This window comes from Gasterosteus aculeatus, chromosome 10 (genome assembly GCF_964276395.1).
Source record: "Gasterosteus aculeatus chromosome 10, fGasAcu3.hap1.1, whole genome shotgun sequence".
In the NCBI taxonomy this organism is placed as follows: Eukaryota; Metazoa; Chordata; class Actinopteri; order Perciformes; family Gasterosteidae; genus Gasterosteus; species Gasterosteus aculeatus.
Window position 1 is genome coordinate 12,339,668 of NC_135697.1, and position 16,643 is coordinate 12,356,310.

The 16,643-nt window shown below is 48.7% G+C and overlaps 1 protein-coding gene across 3 annotated transcripts; it reads left to right on the top strand.

Moving 5' to 3' along the window:
• Nucleotides 1-169: 169 nt before the first annotated feature.
• tax1bp1a (Tax1 (human T-cell leukemia virus type I) binding protein 1a) lies at nucleotides 170-16,621 on the top strand. Of its 3 annotated transcripts, none has more exons than XM_078081829.1 (17): nucleotides 170-333; nucleotides 1,470-1,685; nucleotides 4,651-4,753; nucleotides 5,251-5,441; nucleotides 5,818-5,973; nucleotides 8,471-8,619; nucleotides 9,066-9,156; nucleotides 9,261-9,446; nucleotides 9,543-9,794; nucleotides 9,892-10,083; nucleotides 10,207-10,279; nucleotides 10,552-11,042; nucleotides 12,559-12,645; nucleotides 13,474-13,666; nucleotides 13,764-13,975; nucleotides 14,649-14,731; nucleotides 15,296-16,621. In XM_078081829.1, exons 2-17 carry the CDS (start codon nucleotides 1,497-1,499, stop codon nucleotides 15,501-15,503), a joined length of 2,856 nt encoding a protein of 951 aa, XP_077937955.1. In that variant the 5' UTR covers nucleotides 170-333; nucleotides 1,470-1,496; the 3' UTR covers nucleotides 15,504-16,621. The 3 variants fall into 3 exon arrangements, with proteins under 3 accessions (XP_077937955.1, XP_077937957.1, XP_077937956.1); XM_078081831.1 differs by having other exon boundaries at nucleotides 15,299-16,621; XM_078081830.1 differs by lacking the exon at nucleotides 170-333 and adding an exon at nucleotides 395-544.
• The last annotated feature ends 22 nt before the right edge of the window (nucleotides 16,622-16,643 follow it).

A 16,643-nucleotide genomic window follows, 5' to 3' on the forward strand; every position in this document is an offset into this window, starting at 1 on the left:
AAATATAACCCTATATAATAATATAATGTATGATGTGTTATTGTTGTAAATCAGAAGGACTACAAAGCAAAAGTAAGAGGACGCCCGGTCCTGTAATTAAGTTCTGTAATTATCTGAGTTCTCCCCAGTCATGGAGCCATCTCTCATTCCGTCGCATCCTCAGCATCACGCTGCTCAGCATCCCGGAAGTCCAGCATCATCTGCTCCTCTACAGCGCGAGACGCATCGTCGTCAGAGAGCGTTGTCAACAACGGGGACGGTGGCCAAAATACAAACAAACATCGTCCTGTCCGGCAGAAATTTCGCAAGCGGAATTCAACTGAAAAAAAGAGGGTACTGCCACTTTCTGTTTCTGTTTTTAAATACACGCCTGCGCTTTCCGCGTCGAGCTAGCAGAGCGACGGGGGATCACGTTCGGCTAGCTGGTGGCTTGACACGACATGGCCTTCGCTAGCTAATGCTAGCCGCCTAGCCACCGCGAATAACCACCGCGTCCCGACCGACCGACCAACCGGCGGTCCAGCGTTCCAAACGGCCGAAAGCTGTACGTGCGCACCGGACGGGTTTCCGCCGCTGCTGTCGGGTTGTTGTGTTTTTTTTTAACCCGGTTTGCTGAATCGAGAATCTGCTGCGCCACTTTCGTTTATCTTCCTCGGCAGTTGGGTGGAGATGTGGGGCAGCAGAGGTCTGTTGTTCTGCACGGCGTTGTTTTGTAAAAGATGAGTTTAAAGCGGTCTGGGCTCGGAAGACACACACATTTTTCTTTTTTTAAAGGGCACTGAAAGTTGACACTACCTTGTAATATGTGTCAGGACGTTGGACACGATATGTCCTCTCGGGTACATTCACTCACCAAGTCATCATCACCTTTCAGCCTGACAAAGCTCCTCCAGAGCCACGTTACACATCTGCATTGCACAGCTGGGGACAAAACAAGGTAGCTCCAGCTTAAGCAGAGCTACAATACCACAGCACAGAAATACTGATGGAGGTAAAACTGGAATGCAAATTTTAATATTTACCCAGCTGTTATATACAAAGCCGTCCTCGTGTTTAGGCTCGGCACTAAAGGCAAGTAATGAAACAAACCTCTGTTTGTGTAGTGAATACGTGATATGAAATATCATATTACAGCACTTCCGGCTAAAATAATTATAACGCCTCAAATCACAAAGTTGCCTCTGAGGGTTTCACAATGTGGACAGCACATGTTTCCACCCCCCCTATTTGCTTTCACAGAGGAATATAGAAAACACCCAGGCCGTGATTTGGTATATGCTGTTCACTTATTCTGCACCTCTGTTTCTACATGTTCCGAGATGATGAGGGAACAGTGTTCGATTTTCAACAAAATTTTCATTTGATTTGTCTCTTTTTTTTGTTGTGCACGCGCTCGTGCGACTGAACGACGCACCTTTTCTTTCACTTGAGTGCGATGCTCAACTTCTCTCCTCTTTTGTCCCCCCCAGACAGATGAAGTGACCAGCCGGGGTGCGATGTCATCGTTCCAGGTGGTGGACTCGTCGCCGGGCAGCAGCGTCAGCGTCATGGAAACGTCCAACTTTGCCCACGTCATCTTCCAGAACGTGGGGAAGAGTTTCCCGCCCCAGGCGCCGCTGGAGTGTCGCTACACCCTGACCCCGTTCATCACCCCCAACCCCAAAGACTGGGTGGGCATCTTCAAGGTACGGCTTCAGCTCTCTCCGCGCATTTAGCGAAACACAATCAATTGAGGACCAGCCGTTTTATTATTCTGAATGATTTTATGTTTAAAAAAAAAAAAAGATGATCTTTAGATATTGGAACTATTTCCAGCCCATATCGACGTGTTTGTTGGACGGATTATGTGTTTCGGTTTTATTAATTGGCCGTGGGTTTGCAGACGGCAGACAAGCGCGTACATCCGCCTTGACACTAATGCTTTACCTCCTCACTACATGTCTGAACCTTCGCCACCAGCTTTGGTGCGGTTGTTCTGCATGCGGAAAGAGGAAGGCTGTACATGGTGGGCTGGTTGCAATAGGTCTTGCTTGGAGGGGGAGGCGGGGGATGCTGGCAAACATTTGGCGGCCTTTATGAACCACTCTGATTCTTATTAGGACTTCTTTCCGCCCCCCCACACACACTTCACTTATTTCGCTCCCCCGCTTGTCTTTCCATCAGTTTTTCTTCTGCTTCCTGCTAACCGACCTCATCACCCGCTTATCTCCGCTCTTTCATCGAGGCCATCAAATCTCACACGTAATTAACAGGAAACGTGAGCGAGGAAACTTGATGTCTCGTAAAGCCAAAAGACAAACATTTTACTGTTGTTTAAGAACTAAACTTCAAATCCACCAGTTCAATTAAAAAAGTGTAAAGACGCCGTGTTTATATGGAAAAAAAAAAAAAGTCAATTGGAAAATGTAACTGTTGTAATCCACGCTAATGAAACCTGTTTGATGGTGCTTAGAGACCACGCTGCTTTAATCCTTTTGACGTACACGTCTGCCTGCTTGTGTGTTCATAGATCTATCTATCTAATTTCCTATATATATATATATATATATATATATAGTATATATTTTACACACATACTTCAAACACTAGGCGACTAAATGAGTATTAAGTTAACAAAAAGAGATCACACACGCTTCTATATAGGTATATATATCTATATCTACATAGATATATATTTCAGCTGATGATGATTTTCTATTTTTTGCCAGAGGGACGTATATCCAAAGATTAGTGTTTATGTGTTCCACTTCTGTCTGCTTTTACAAATGACAGACATTAGATTACAACAGGAAAGGAACTCGTGCCACTAAACAAAGGCTAATTAATCTCATGTTTTAACTTGACTTTTCTCAGGATGTTTTGGAACTCAAACGTCAAAATCAAAAGGTTGACTTTTTAAAATTTCTTTTTAACTATGACTGATTAGATCTGGCTCCCGTGCATCAACATTGACGACATTCTGCGGTGTCACTTTTTTGGCTCCCAGAGGCGATACCTTTGTGCAGAGATGACTCAAGCTTTCAAGCATTTTCTCCCTCTCACCTTTCCCATCTAAAGGCGTTTACCTGTTTTCACAGGTGGAGACAGAGCCAAAGAGCTGACTGTGAGCATGACTCAGACACGGGGGGGCACTGCTGGTTTGAGGTGTGCACAGACACCCCCTAGTGGCGGAACACGTGTTAGTGCACTCAAGCTGAAACTCGCACGCAGTGAACGTTCAACATCAGCCGTGTACATTCTGATCGAGGGAGTTTTCTTTAATTTTCCAGCATCGCGTCCAACTGTGCAACACGTGATACATTGAACACATCATTGTTTCCTTGTCAAAGCTCTGTTACGTTTGGGTTAGTATTTCAAACACACAAACACACAACTCCCCACAAAATGCCCCGTGGAGGTTTTTCGGTTGTAGCATGTTTCTTCGGGGAGAAACCCGTTGCGCGACTGTATAATTATGGTGTCATCTTGCCGTTCCCTCACACCACGGCCCACTGATTGATAGCTGCTCTGCCTGTGATTATTTTATAACATCACTCCTGTGTTGGAATGCCACCGTACCTAACAAAACGTCAGTCAACTTCACTCTGCAATTAGCAAAATTATTTATGTGTGTCCTGTCTTAAGCAAACACACGTGAGCACACAAGCGAAGCTGGCGGGCGTTTGCGGCGGCCCAGCCTCTCGCAGAGAGCAACTGCTGGATGTGGACAGAATGTACTTGGCTCGGGCTTCCATGTTGACACTTTGCATTTGCATGGAATGGCATTGTGCTGAGTGTAATGGTTTAATAGGGCACTCACTGCAATTATGTTTTATGCAACAATATTATCATATCTGACGTTTTGACAGGTGTTTTGAGGAGCTCAGTTGATTTACTGTTGCCCAAAACATTTCTCAATGCTTTTCAGGTATTGGTCGATTCTTCTATTTTTTTTTTATTCGAATGTTCCTATAATGTTGTAATTATTTGTTATTTTCTACTATTGTTAGGTAAGTATTTAAACTAAATTAATATTTCTTCCGCAAATATTCGTATGAAGAAATTTTCTGGCTCCTATAATTTATGGCAGCCAACTGCACATAATGTAACATAAGATTGGGATGCAGCAGCTGTCCGATGGAGAAACTTCCTCATTTCAAACAAACCGCCTGAGGTATCCGCAGCAGTTATGCTTCATCTACGAGATCCATGTCACAAATATGTTTCTCGTAATTGAAACAAGGTGTGTGTGTGTGTGTGTCGCTCAAGTGTTCCAGACACAAAGAGTGTGCGGTTTTATTTGTTTTTTCCATGACAGTTTTACGAAGCAGGATGTTCACAGCTCTGTTTCAACATCTGTCACCTAACGGCACATGAAATCCATAGAAATCTCCCTCGCTGCGTTGTGTAAAATGATCTCCTTTTCTCTCGACTCCTTCCTTCTCATTTCCACGTTGGTTGTTGTCCACGCGTGCAACGCTACATCCTTTGTCACACCTTCACAGTCCCTCCTTTTTTTTTCTTTTTTCCGGGAGCCCAAAAGGGGGAAGCGACTGAGGGGAGGGGGTGGAGAAGAGGAGCGTCAGATTTCTTCATTCATTCATTCGTTTTTGAAAACCCAATGAGGAATGTGTGAGATTGTCTTATAATGGTTGTGGTTCACATCCATAGGTGGGTTGGAGCACAGCCAGAGATTACTACACCTTCCTTTGGTCTCCTGCGCTTGAAAACTATGAACCAGGAAGTACTGTGCACAGGACTGTGGTGTTTCAAGGTACACACACACACTCACACACGCTCTCACACTATAACCACCGTATGCATTAAGGATATTCCGTTTTTTACAGCATGTATAAAAACCAGCACTTTTATTTAATAAGGGAACACAACCGCAAACGGCGGCCTGGGACCTGAGCGCCAGTCAAACCACACACACACACACACACACACACACACACACACGTGCAGGTTGAAGACCTGCAAACTGGTTTTACTGGGCCTGCAACGGTCAGATATTACTCAGTAAAAATATGAGCGCACGCTGCGGTGTGTAAAACCGGTCGGATGCTGGATGTTCTGTACTTACTCCTCCGTCCCCGACAGCCGAGCCCGACACGTCACCAACGCACCGCGTTCTGCATACACACTGTCGTATCTATTTCAAAAGGAATAATTGTGTAAGTCTCTTGGCCTACTTCCAACACCAGCTGACAAAATGAATAAATTCACAAAGAAACGCAAAGAGTTCACACGCTCTTCATCTCCCCGCAGGGTATTACGTTCCCAAATCTGACGGAGAGTTCTACCAGTTTTGTTATGTTACACACGTTGGTGACATAAGAGGAGCCAGCACGCCCTTTCAGTTCAGGTCAGCCACGCCCACAGAAGAGCTTCTGACTGTTACCGAGGACGACAGCAACTCCGACATACTGGTCGTCACCACCAAGACGGGCCTACTGGAGGTATGCGAGATAAAGGGGTTTCGCCCCTTCCATCTTCCGTTTTCCCTCTTTCAGGGTCCCGGGCGCAGTTAAAATGTCGTCCAGGGAAGATAATAGATCCCCGCCTAGATCCAGAGGTTTGGCTCCGTACCCGTCCGTGACCTCTGACCTCTCTGTGGACAGTTAATCCCTCCTTTTGGCATCAATAAAAAAGTTTTTGCGGTCCTAGACAGCCGTAGATACGTTGCGTGTCATATCACACAACACAAATTTAATCCTCAACTGTGCATCTTACAACATTTCCCCAGTGTTTTAAACTTTAACAGTCCCATCACATAGTGAGGTACCAACCCTCGCCTTCTCTCACCGTACATTCAATCTCCCTCCCTCCCGGCAGCATGTCGAGGATGTGCAGCAGGAGCGCAGGGAGCTGCTGAAGGCCATGCGCCTCCTTCAGGAGGAGAAACAGCAGCTGCAGGAGGAGCAGAAACGACTGGCCAGGGAGCGCGAGCAGGAGCGAGACACGTGCAGCCTGCTGCGGACTCACAACCAGGTTAGAAACGCACATTCCCCTCGATGCGGCAGATTCCGCCGTTTGCGAATGCACTCGTAGAACGAATTGGAGGTTAGTTATTGCTAATCCAAACGGTCCCGCTCGCAACGCAGCAGATCCTCACCGTCTAATCAACCCGAATAGAAACAAAATTGAGCGCCGCAAAAATGGAATTGTTAATAATCGGCCACGTGAAAAAAAAAAGGCTCCGACAACAGTGTTTGCACGTGTGTGTTTGTCTGTCAGCGTGTAGGTAGACAGACTGACCACATCTGCGTGCGCGCGTGGAGCCGGTTCCTCGCCAACGATCACAGGTCTGAAGACTTCAAAGACCTTGAATTTATGAATAATCTGTGGCCATGTTTGAGAAGCACACAGAGAGCGGCAGCGTGTGTTTGTGCTGGTGTCTGTGTGTGTGTGTGCGTGTGTAATATATATATATATATATATATATATATATATATAATGTGTGTGTGTGTGTGTGTGCACGCCAATCTTTTCCCCCCCTTTAACGACCCGACTCAGTGGGCCAGAGCAGAAATGGGACGCCGCTTTTTCCCGGGCATCTGGCGTCAGGGGACGATGCCATCGCGACCGCAGAGTGAACAAACATGACGTCAAACTCACAAACAACTCGCACGCGCGCTCGTGCGCACACTCTGCCCCCCCCGCCCCACACCCTCCTCCCCACTCCCTCCTCCCCTCCCCCCACTCCTTTACTCTCACATTCGGGTTCCACACCACAGGGCCCCTCTAATGCGAATTCACACAGCAGCACGCACAAACACGCTCATTATGCCACCCGCTTGCAAACCCTTATAGTCTGTGTGTGGAATGAGAGGAGGGTAGTCCGCAAAACCGCCTGCCTGAAAGAAGGAGCCCTGCCCAGCCTCGGGGACAAACACCACAGTCACGCGATCGGGTGGCCGCTGCTTTCTCACCGTCTATTTTCTCCCCGTCCGTCCCGCACTCTCTCTCTCTCACTCACAATTTCTCTTATGTTATCACTACACGGTCGTTTTGTGTGTGTGTGTGTGTGTGTGTGTAAATATATATTTTGTACTACTTCTCATTCTATTTCCTCTGTTCAGTCAATCACGCGGATGACTCAGGTGTCAGGGTTTGTCATTTACGAGTTGCTCATTTGATAAGCGGTATCTTGGCACACACGCACCTACAAAACTGGAGTCGACTCACAGCGAGCAGAGAGGGAGGCGCGGGAAGGAGGGAGAGGCGAAAACCGTCAAAGCCTGCCAAGGGAAATGTGAGTTTGAATCTAGTCTCTTATCGCCCCCTAGTGCAGCTCTGGGAGGAAGAGCAGGCTGCTTCGAGTTAGTGCGCCTCTCGTTTTTTTACGGAGGACAAAATCGCCATAAATTACGTGGTAACACACACACGCACACACTCTGCTATTACGGTGCTTTTCATTCCAACAGTATGTCCACCTATAGATGTAGGGCTCGTGTGAGGCGTGCGTCCCTTTCGTAGAGCATTCATAGAAAGCACTTTAGCTCACGCCACCCCGGTGAAAATATCCAGAGTTTAACATGGAAACGTAAGTACATATTTTGTGGCTGCTAATTTTACGAGTACACTTTTTATAAGGTCTTTATGCAGTGCTAAAGTGCTTCCCAAACGCCAGCCATAAAAATCGTACAGTAATCCGCGCGGAGCCGTGCCCAGAGGGAGACGGGCCCCGAGTATGCGTCGGTGTTTGCAGGTGTGGATTGACGGCTGCGCCGCGTGTCATCCGTCTCTCTCTCTCTCTCTCTCTCTCCATACGTCCATACTTGAATGTGCGGCGTTCTGTTTGTGCGTGCGTGTTTGCCGGGTATGTGTGAGCACCTGACGTATAGGAGGCAAGGCGTGTTCAGAGGAATGTTGTTCTGTCACAGCCGATATTAGCTATGGATGATTTAGCATCCTTCACTGCTGATCAGTAGCAAGTTGAAACAAGGCGTCTCCGCGGAGGAAGGCGAACCTCATGTGAATTGTGGTGCTCCTCCGGGAATTCACGGTAAGGAATTCACTGGTACTAGACAGGTTGATCCAGATCCTACTGTCGATCAATAACGTCAGACACACTTGAGTGTGTGTGAAAAGGGCTCATGTCAGTCATCATTCCGTCACTGGAGGTTCGGAAAAAATGTCAACTGATGACAGGAGGTACAGTGAAAGCACTATTTAAAATGATAAAAACGTAGTAGAAACCAGGTTAAAAAGCATATATACACAATACCTTTAACCATATGCATGCATTATTTGCAAATATAAATTAATATTCCAGTAGCAAAAATCTTGACTGCTGTGGTTTTGAATGCGTGTACCTAATAAAGTGGCAACCCAGTCTAGGAACAATGCCCAAAAAATGGCGAATGCAATGCATCACCATCCGTGATTAATCGTGAATGTATTGCACGAGTTCCTCTTCGTTCTTCCTCCTCCGCCGCGCTCGGGCCGCTGTGATTCACCGCGGCCGCCTCTCTCTGTCCCGCAGGAGCTGCTGCGCTCGTCGCAGGGCCTGTCCGAAGAGAGGGAGGACGTGAGGAGGAGGCTGTCGGAGGCCACCGACCGGGTGCGCCAGCTGGAGGAGGACCTGCTGGGGGTCACGCAGAGGGGCCTGCAGAAGGAGACGGAGCTCGATTGGTGAGCGGTCCGCCCGACTCCTCGCTGTCTTAGAGGAACGCCGCTGTGCAGATTTGGGGACGAGCTCCTGCCCGAATTCCGCTTCCTTCGGCGTCTTCATCCTTCCATTTGTCTACATTTATTGGCCAGATTAATGCGAAGCGCCAACCACTGCTTCAAAAATAATAAAAACAACATCTGCATGTCAAAGTAAAATTTAAACATAGGTCAACAACAGTGGTATTCAATCCATTTATATTGTATTGCATTGTATCCTCTTCTCCATCCCATTCGGGAATGAATGGCGGGTCACAATGTAGTTTTGACTGACATTCAGCAGGTTGTGTCCCGTCAGTTAAGTAGCTGTTTTGTATTCAAAGGTCTTCTGAAGGACTAATCAGTAGCACGAATGCAACGATGCCGTTGGATAGCAGCTGTAAAAACAACGTTTCGATTTTATTTCCTAGTCTGCGTGACCGCCTGAAAAAGCTGACGGGGGAGAAAGACCTCCTGGAGAGCCAGCTGAAGAACGAGAAGGACGAGAGAGACCTTTACAAGGTGCAATGACACAAAGAAAAGTGCATTTTCACTTTGAGCCCGTTTGAGCCTCTGACCGCTGCTGCATTTTGTCTCCCGTCTCTCCGCGTGTCCCCCGTGTGCAGGCCCACCTGCGCAGCACCGAGCTGGAGAACACCAAGCTGAGTGCGGAGCTGCAGATGCTGAAGGCGGTGGAGCTGAACCGGGAGGTGACCATCGCTCAGTTCCAGGAGGAGCTGGAAAGGCTCCGGCTCTGCGTGGCCCAGCGGGACGGCCTGGAGAAAGAGCTGCTGTCACACAAGGCCGACAAGGTACAAGCCGTAGGTGTTTGTGTGTGTGTGTGTGTGTGTGTGTGTCTGTATGGTAAAACCAGTATGCCTATACACGCTCCGCCCACGTGTCTCCAGGCAGATCTGGCCCGTTTGCGCGAGCAGCTGCGTCAGGCGGAGGAGCAGCTCCAGGCGTCGCGGCAGCAGGCCTCCCTGCTGGCCTCGGAGCTACGCGACTCGGCCAGCGCGCGGGACCACTCCATGAGCGAGCTGTACCGCGCCCGCCTGGAGGCCGACAAGCTCCGCGCCAGCCTGGCCGACGCCCAGGCCGAGTGCCAGCGCATGGAGAGCCAGCTGGACCGCATGAGGAGCACCGCGCAGAAGGAAGTGGTCAGTTTGCTCGCCGGGGGGTGGGGGCGGGGGGGGGGGGGGAGTCGTGGAAAAGGCCTTTTTACAAAATGATCTTCCGAATGTCCTTCTCCGCCAGGGCGTCGGCACCGGCGAGGCCACGACGCCCAGCAACGGCGTGGTTTCGGAGGCCGAGGCGGAACTGCAGAGAGAGGTGGAGGAGCTGAAGCTGCGTCTTCACATGGCGGCCGAGCACTACAAGGAGAAGTACCGGGAGTGCCAGCGCCTCCGGAGGCAGGTGGCCAAACTGAATACGACCGAGTCACAGGGAGTGAGTACTGTGTAGTAAAACTCAACAAATGTAGCCTTCGGCTCAGTTTAATGCCGAGGGAAGTTGCCATTCGATTTTGTCAACACGTTGCCTTTTGTTGTGCGTGTGTTGTTTTTTTTGCAGGAGCAGAAGAGAAATGCATCCACTGAGACGACACAGGAGCCTCTGACGCCTAGTCCGGAGTCACCGACAGCAGGTACACACACCCTACGTGCAAAAGTGTGTGTGTGTACTGACATAACATGACATAAATCGTTTTCGTTTTGTTTTATTTTTCTGATTTGCTTTTTGTAAATGAAAGATAGAAATACAAGAAGTAGGTGTGTGACTCACTGTGCTTGACTGGATGAAACCTTCTTCCCTCACTGTACAATTTCTATTAATAATAACTTCTGTTCGGGGGTTAATACCTCAATCAAAGACTGTCCTGCTAACTCTGTATAATCTTCCTTCTACTCCGGTTTAAAGGAAACATAGCTGCTGCAGTCCTACAAGAAGCTGCTGGGACGACAATAAGACCGCCGCTCATTAACGGGGAGGCTGATGTATACGTCAGCATGGAGAGGGAAGAAAGGCAGACAGAGAAAACAACCAGCGAGAGGGCCGAGGTGGAGGCCGAGGTGGAGGCCGACCAACGGGAGGAAGAAAAAGACAAGAGGGACAGTCTGCCTGAGAGCCTGAGGATGACGAGCTGGGTGGAGGTGGAGAACGAGAGGCGGAGCGGCGGCGCGGAGGTGGCGGCGAAGGCGGAGGCCTTGGAAAGGGGGGACGGGGCGGAGCGCCCGGTGCTGCTGCCGGAGCTGGAGGGGAGGCGCCTGGGGGAGGCGGAGAAGGCGGAGAAGGCGCAGACGCGCTCGGTGGAGGAGGAGCTGGCGATGATGGAGGAGAAGTGGAGGCAGCAGTGCGCCATCAACGAGACGCTCAAACAGCGGCTGGCCGACGAGGAGGAGCGATTCAGGGTGAGACGCACTAACGTGAACCCGGGCGGGAGGTACAACACGAATAGCATGGTCCAGTGAAGACGTGCACACACACCCAATCCCTCCATCATCATCCTCACTGCACACAGCGACTCGCCCTCCTCAATTTCCCAGTGCATTTAGTTTTGACTCTGGATGTAGTTGCACACACAAGGAAAGTGAACTTGTGATCCAGTCATAATGGACCTTTATTATGAAGTTTACTCTTAGAGAGTGTAAGTAAATAAATTACTTTATTTTAGGAAGACATTTTTGCGTGAACCAAGACACGATACGACGTTTGTGAATTCCTTTTCTGCAGAATATGTGCTTCTACTTATGATTATTTTCATTGGTTATTAACTGATTGGAAAAACAAACAAACCATTACATTTACAATAATAATTATAAAAAATGTATTTAATTAACTAATATTTGATATTTTGGAACGAGAATTTCTCCTACTATAATTGCAACAATTGTTGGTCTGTTGTCTTAACACCGTGTTATAAGTAGAAACAATACCCTTAGTCACAGAGTAGCACATTTTCACTTTTCCACTGTGTGTGTGTGTGTGTGTGTGTGTGTCTGTGTGATTCAATACGACCACTTGAGCTCATTGCGCCCGTTTTGCGTGCGAATGTCTGCCAAAGTACCTGCTGGTGTTTAATCTCCTTGAGTGAGTGTGTGTTTGTCGGCGCCGTAAATAAGGCCCCCCCCTCCCCCGTCTTTGATAGAGTCCCCCGTCTGGGGCCGGCGGCCCCCGGAGACGGACATGAGAGGCAGCCGCAGAGCGCCATGCTTTACGGCTGTTTACATCAGCCACCCAGAGGATGGACCATGGACCATGGGGGGGGGGGGTCGCAGATATACGCTGCTGCAGACTCCCTTCACCTGAACTTCAACCCTCTAATGAAGATTTACTGAAGATGGGTTGGAGGGGCTGAGAGAGAGGAGACAAAAGAAAAGACAAAAAGAAGCAAACAGGAGTTACGGGTGAAAAAAGTAGGAAAGACGGACACGGAGCAGAAAGAGAAGCCGGGATCCCACAGGGTCGGTCCTGTTAGACGGGCTGGAGATTTACCACCATCCCCTGGTCCACAAACACCACGTTTCTGTGGCTTTTAAGTGAGCGTTCTCAAGAGTAAGCGACGCACATTCGAGGCCTCTCCAGGTCAAACAAAACACAAGCTACCAAATATTTTGTTGGCCTGCCCGTGTGTGCGCGCCTACTTGTATTCCTCGTTGTCAGCTAACACACATGTTGAAGATCCAGTCCCCATTTCTACTGAGTTGTTACTTTTAGACCTGCATCCGTTTGTAGAGCTCTCGCTTTCCATTGATTAGGTCTAAGTATTTATTAAGCCTGCTTAAACATGTAAAAGCCTGCTTTACATCCTGTATGCCCGTGTTGACTATTCATCACCTTGAGGATTCCTATGAGAAGCGCACGTTTTCCTTTTTTGTACATTCTTGTTCACGCTGGTTTCCTTGTGTGTGTGTTTTCTGCCTGCAGGTGCACATGGCGGAGCGAGCCAGCGAGGTGACAGAACTGAAGCGAAACCTCGCTCAGGCCCTCCGAGAAAAGGAGCAACTGCAAGAGGTGCAGGCTTTTTGGGGGAGTTGGCGCTGCTCCCTTTCGGCTCATCTCCATAAACAGACATGAGCTCGACATAAAGACATGACATGAAAGAAGAAATCAAATTTGAATTTCAGCCAGTGTGGTCCTGCATGCGACCATCGATACTGAAATAACGCTTCCGATAAACAAAATCATGTCCCGTATGCAACATGTGTTTGTCGAGATGATAGCCGCATTAAGTCCATGCAGAGTCTGAACTCGTCCCTGCGGCGGCTGCTTTCCCTTCTCCACACTACCCACTAATTGATACATCATTACCTGCTTCTCCTGCCCATCGGTACGGCGCCATTAGACAGTGCAAATGCCACGCGACGTGTCTGTTTCACCTTCCCAACCCTGGTTTAAATGTTAAACCTGATAGCTGCGCACTAATGAAGTCTTTAAGAGAGGAGGTCAACCTGGGGAATAGCGAGAGGAAGGAGGGAAGTAAAAGTGGGGTTGGGTGGGGCGGGCTCCGTCAGCAAAGCAGAGAGTCTGACACCCATTACAGTAATGAGTAGGGTACTAATTCTCTTGCTTCATATATAATCACAAAGGGCAGAAACGATGTAGCAGTAAATTTAACTGTGAGCTGAAAAAAAAAAAATCAACGGTGGAAAAAGTGGCGCGGAGAGTTTCTTTTTCCTGCAGCAAATGTATTGTGTGAATAAATAGGGTTCATTGCGAAAGGAAAAAGATGGAAATAACCATTGCGTGATGTTCGGCCTCTTCGTGCTTCGCCATCTGCTGCGTTTCGAAGCGACGCCGTAGACGGGTTGGATTTGAGTCTCGTCTCTGCCTCCCGCTCAGGAGCTGCAGCGCCTCGTGTGCAGGCAGAGGGAGCGGGGGGCCGGCGCGCAGGGCGCCGAGGTCAGGCAGCCCATGGTGCTCCGCTACCCCCTGCCGTACCCTCAGGACCCCTCCCCACCGCCGCTGGTCCCGCACAGGCCCGCCGAGCTGCAGTACGGCAACCCGTACTCCACCGAGGACGCGCCGGGCGGCGGTAAGTGAAAGGCTTTGGCGTCTTCTTCTACTTAGCTGCTCCTAACCTCCGTCCCCCCCGCACCCCCCCTCCCTCTGTCTGCTCCCGCCCCCTCCAGACCGGACGGACGTCGTCGCGCTCTCTCCGGAGCACGTGTCCCGTCCTCCGCCCGAGGCCCCGCCCTGCGCCCCTCCCTGCGCGCCCCCGATGGCGCCCCCGGCCGAGGGCCCCGGGGCGCCGGGCTGGGACCGGGAGGTGGTCCGCATCCAGCCCTCCCGCAGCACCAGCCCCCCCGAGTGTCTGGAGAATGCGGCGGAGGAGCCGCGCAACGTGAGTGCACAACCAACGCGGACAACAACGCTAACGAGCCAAACGAGTTTGAATGAAACTTTATCCGCATACATCATGTGATCCACAAGGAAAACCGTCTGTTCGTAGTTTAGGAAGCCAGAGTTGATCACAGCATCATTTTGATCTCAATCGGCGGTACGTTTGATATTCTTTCCCCGCACCTTACCCTGATTTAAAAGCAACTTAAATGCATGTCGCGCTGAGCCTTCTTGCCCTCACCTCGTTTTGTCAGCATTCAAAGAACTGCTGTCACGGCAATCCCTCTCCCTCCTCCTCCTCCTCCTCCTCCTCCTCCTCCTCCTCCTCCTCAGTGGATGAAGGGAATCGCAGTTTGCCCTTAAAAGCTGAAGCGACGAGCTCATTTGCATAGAGCTCTAATTAACGTCACTCCCTCGGAGCTCACGAGGGGCGGCGATAACAAGGGCTCGGAGAGTAATTAGGGGAGATTTCTTTCGCAAAGGGACAGACCCGAGATCAGTTTGTGTCCCGTCAGATTGTGTCTTTTCGTTGTCGTCGGGAGCAAACTGGCTACAACGTTAGAACGGAAACATCACAGAAGGTGTCGTGGGAGGTCCAGCCTCTCGATCCGTTCTCCTCACGTGTTACGTACATACGAGCGAATGGCGTCCATCCTTTTGCTTGTGTTTCGCAGGCTGCTGATGGGGCTCAGCCGTCCTGTGATCATCAGTCCAGTAGACGTAGAGAAGCCAGGGGCAGCTTCTGCTTTGATTCCAGGTAGTGTGCCCACCCACACACACACATATCTGTACAGTAAATGGATGATTAAAAGAGCAGTTAGGGAAAGGGGACAGTGTTTAAAAAATAAAACTAAGAAGGAATCCAAGACCCATGAATGCGTTTCAGAAGAATCGGTTCAACTCCATCCTGGGGGGTTGGATCTTCATCCACACGACGATCTGTTCATTTGCTTTTCCAATGTTATACTTATCCGTGAAGTATGAAATGAAAAGAAAAACCCAACTGGTCGTCTGTTTGTGGAGGGAATAAACCAGGAGAGGAAGGGGAATTAAAGACAAAACATACACATCAAATACATACAAACTGACACAATATTATACATATTGTGTCAAACTAGACACAATATGTATAATATCCAGTACACAGTATATATATATATATATATATACATATACACACACAACATAATCTGGCATGCTGTTTCAAAAGGGAACTTTGGCAGCTAAAACCCTCTATTGTTGAATTTGTGATTTACGAATGTCAAGCTTTCACACGCCTCTCACCGGCCTCTTCCTCTTCCTCTCCTCTTCCTCTCTGCAGTAGCGTCCACAGGCGCTGCCCGCTGTGCGAGGTGATCTTCCCGCCCCACTTCGAGCAGCGCAGCTTCGAGCAGCACGTGGAGAGCCACTGGAAGGTCTGCCCCGTCTGCTCCGAGCAGTTCCCCCTCAACTGTCAGCAGCAGCTCTTCGAGAGGCACGTGCTCACGCACTTCGACGGCCACGTGCTCAACTTCGAGCAGATCGAATGAAGGCCGGAGCTCCAATTCTGACTTATCGTATGGGTAAATAAATGTGTGTCTCAGCTATTAGTTCATTTCGATCGGGTCAAGGTGTCTTTGTTGTTATACAATCATTAGCACTTTTTGGGGGGGATTTATGACTAATAACACGCCATTGGTGAAAGCAAAATCAGCCCTCGGTTCCTCACTTTGGTCTTTCATGCTCATCTTTTTGCTTCAAAGGGACTAAAGCAGCATCGGTAGTGCATGCATTCATTAAGTGTTCAAAATGCAAGCTGCTTAAAGAGTGAGTTGTAGCTGGAACCAGGTGTTTGAAGAGAAAGCCTTTCAGTACGTCGTTTTTCTGCCTATCCAGATATTATTTTCAATCAGTCTGACTCTCGCGTGTTGAAGCAGACAAGCTTTTTTTTTTTTTCCTCTTTTAATTGTCCACATGTTCTAAAGTTCGGAAAGGCTGAAGGAAAATGAATCCTTATAATTATAATTTTTTAAGTGTAAATGCAGAGCGAGATGTGAATATGGGACTTCATGGGGTTGTTTGTATTTAATTGAGTGTTGGAAAAAAAATGTTGACTTGAATGGGAAGCGATATTACAGCACTACGTTTTCATGTATCTGCACTAAAAAAAGGATTCATTCTGAATGTACTGTACATATGAAAATAAGTATAAGTTGTTGAGAGACCTGTGAATTACTGTCGTGACTCCGCCTCCCGTCATCGTTCATGTTTCAGTGATGAAAGAATGACGGACCAACGATGTTTCACTCGTCTTTTATTTCGCTCGATCACGTTTTAGGCCAACGGAGCGCAGGACACTAAATTGCAGACACTTCTGTTACGTACTTCCAAGTTTTAACGTTACAAACTGTGAAGAGAAATCAGTTGCTTTGCGTCCAAATCATGAGTGGGTGTCATTTATATGTGTGTGTCTCCACATCCCCGCTCGTCTAGCTACAAAGTGACCCCTGACAGTGTTGTATTCAGGACTTAAAAATTGCACATGCCCAGTAAACACAAGGCAAGTGTGTGTGTGTGGCCCTTTTCATGTGGGAATGTCAGGAAGGAGGTTCAGGTGTGTACTGCAAAGATCTCTATGAATAAAGCAAGCTTGTCTTAATGCATTCAACTGAAACGCTTTCTTCTTCATT